The sequence below is a fragment of the Ornithodoros turicata genome, unplaced genomic scaffold (genome assembly GCF_037126465.1).
Source record: "Ornithodoros turicata isolate Travis unplaced genomic scaffold, ASM3712646v1 Chromosome13, whole genome shotgun sequence".
Taxonomy (NCBI): Eukaryota; Metazoa; Arthropoda; class Arachnida; order Ixodida; family Argasidae; genus Ornithodoros; species Ornithodoros turicata.
The window spans coordinates 1,155,132-1,157,798 of NW_026999307.1; the positions used below are offsets into that span (position 1 = coordinate 1,155,132).

The window sequence follows — 2,667 nt, forward strand, 5'->3', positions numbered from 1 at the left end:
GTCATGGCGACCCCCTTGGTAAAAAGCAACCCAATCAGAGGAGCGAAACTGTGATTGACAGGTCGAGCCTCTTTTTGTGACTCCTCCCAACGGCCAGACTCCCTTTTAATATACGGCTCTGAGAGGAATGAGATGGGTGCTCCACCTGGGATCCTATTCGGAAAGCGCGATGTCAAAAGAACGACTTTCAACTTTTGGCTAGTTTTGGCGGATTACCAGGGGGAAATGCTATGGTTAACCATGATAGTAAGTGCTGGAATATGCTGAAGTGTAACTACCATTTGACTTTTACCTTTAAATATAAGCCTAGCCTCGTTTGGAGCTTTGTGAGACATGTCTCGTTAACGCTGCTGAGGGGGAGGGGAGTATGTTTAATGGCGATAGACAAAATGAAGGTAAGTTTGCCGAGGATTGCAGCATATACAAGGGGGAAAGAGGAAAACAAGACAGTAAACTCGAACGAAAGACTCAGTTACAAAATACATCACAGGGCACAGGAAAGTGTCAAAGGTGCGACTGATTTTACACAGCGAGTTCGTGAGCAACATAGCCGGAATGGATAAGGGTGATGGCGCAATCTAAATGGTGAAACATCCCGACCGAGGATGTTGGATGCGGCAGGGGGGGGGGGGATTAGTGGACGAGGGAGGGAATGTCGAAATATATCAGTCGTTGAAAAAGTGAATAGTACAATTTGCGAAACCCGAACATTGCAAATATCATGTTACATTGCAAGTCCTTGAATAATTACATCTTAAAAATGTCGTATATGGGGGGGGGGGGGATATGTTAAGAAAAAATAATGGAAATGTTAGCCAGGCATATATGGCTCTGCTTTGCTTGTAACCAGGAATGAGAGTACTTTGACACATTACCAGCAGCGTAACGTTTTAAATGTCAAGTGTTCCTTTCTTTCTTTCTCCCCCCCCCCTCACACACTTTGCGGAACACACTTGTACCTTGAAAATATTGAAACGCAGAGGTCGCTTCAACATCAATAAATAACAAAAGATCTCGGAACCATGTGGTCTCGTGCCTTTATTCCATTCAGCCTCATATTCCATTTTCGAAGATGTCGGCAACTAGCGGATCTCGCATCCCTCAGCTCTCTCGCGAACACATGGAGGCGTTGGTCTCCTATATGGAGACCAACCGCCAATTAGCTAACCCTGCGGACGACCTGAAGGGCAATCCACAAGGTGGTAGCCGCGACGCAGAGTGGCGGATGCTGGCCGAGGTCCTCAACCGAGGCCAGCAGTATCAGCGCACTGCCGCTCAGTGGCGCACCACATGGCTTGATAAGCGGCGTGCCATTAAGAGAAAATATAACGAGTGGAAGGCGTCCTGCACAAGGACGGGGAACAGGACGTTCGAAGACGCCGTGGGGGAGTTTTCGGACATAGACGCCCGGGTCCTGCAGCTGCTTGGAGCAGGTCGTGTTGACCACTTCTCCTCCAACTGGCTCCTGTCGAGTGGTCTTGTAAGTATACTTCTTTCTATTTGTACATTGTACATTACTTGTATTACGTGAATTTGAAGTAACACCAACGGAAACCATAACTGTAGGGTCCGCGCACGTCACCGCGCAACCAGCAGAGTGGAGGAGAAGGTGGTGTGGAGGGCGATGCTGCGGGCAACGCCGGCAACGACAACAGCAGCTCAGGAGCCAGCGACTAGTTCACCCCTGCGGCTGCACCTCCCCGTCGCGTGCATACTGGTAACGACCTCTACATTCCACTGATATTGCCCAAATTTAATTTCCCAAACAGTAATAGCCTCACGGCAACGTATCGTATGTGTCGGACATAGATACAACGAGGAACGGGGGGAATCCTTGTCTGTTGCACTTTGTTTTGAACGTGTCGCTTCCTTGTAGTGACGCCACCCAGCTCGACATCTCCGCCACGCCTCGTGACACGCTGGGAGCAGGAGGACGCCACTCTTGATCAGCTGGTGGCGGGAGCGGCTGAACATAGCGCCCTCATGAGCTCGGCCCTCGACCGCCTGGACCTCGTCGTGGAGGGTGTCCAGGCCATCAGGACCGCCGTCGACACCAGCAACTAGCCCGTCGTCGATGCGATAAACAACCTTGCTGCCGCCATTAACGACCTTGTGCGGCAGCAACAGTCACACGAACGGGCGATGGAACAGGTGCGCATGACGTGCCCAAGTTTCGTCATGTGCGCTACATGATTTCTGTTTCTTCCGGACGCAGGCAATGGTGGAGCGGGCCCTCCTCGTTATGTTGGCTCGAGCCCAAGCTCCAGCGCCATGACGATCCTCGCCATCCCGTTGTAAATATTCTACAAATCGTATATAGTGTGCATATTAATTTCCGTAATGCTTGGTTTTGTTTTCGTATGGTTTTTGTGTGTGGTCTGTGTGGTCTTTTGATTTTTGTGTTTTTTTTTGTGTGTGTGGGGGGGGGGGGTTGAATGTATACAATATTAAGCAGTGTTTTTGTGTGTGTGTGTGCAATTTGCTTTTCTCGTGCCCGTTGTTTGCCTTTCTGCTTTTTGTGTGCCCTTTCCGTAGAAGTGTATTTGTGATTCCGTACTCGCGTGTGACCGGGACTCTTCGGGATTTTGATTTATTACCTTATCTCTTGTTTTTCTTGTACTGAATGTAACTTCAACAGACGTGTTTCTTGTGTCTACTCGCGCGTCA

At 49.6% G+C, this 2,667-nt stretch overlaps 1 protein-coding gene across 1 annotated transcript; it reads left to right on the forward strand.

The window, feature by feature from the left end:
- Positions 1-660: 660 nt before the first annotated feature.
- LOC135372099 (uncharacterized) lies at positions 661-2,342 on the forward strand. The gene is made up of 4 exons (XM_064605815.1): positions 661-1,480; positions 1,567-1,717; positions 1,877-2,151; positions 2,216-2,342. Exons 1-2 carry the CDS (start codon positions 1,073-1,075, stop codon positions 1,675-1,677), a joined length of 519 nt encoding a protein of 172 aa, XP_064461885.1. The 5' UTR covers positions 661-1,072; the 3' UTR covers positions 1,678-1,717; positions 1,877-2,151; positions 2,216-2,342.
- Positions 2,343-2,667: the final 325 nt, after the last annotated feature.

Bases quoted from the DNA above. Each gene is read 5' to 3' on its own strand.
- LOC135372099 (XM_064605815.1), top strand. From the start codon at position 1,073: ATGTCGGCAACTAGCGGATCTCGCATCCCTCAGCTCTCTCGCGAACAC. The intron at 1,481-1,566 runs GTAAGTATACTT...CCATAACTGTAG, and splicing joins GGCTCCTGTCGAGTGGTCTT to GGTCCGCGCACGTCACCGCG.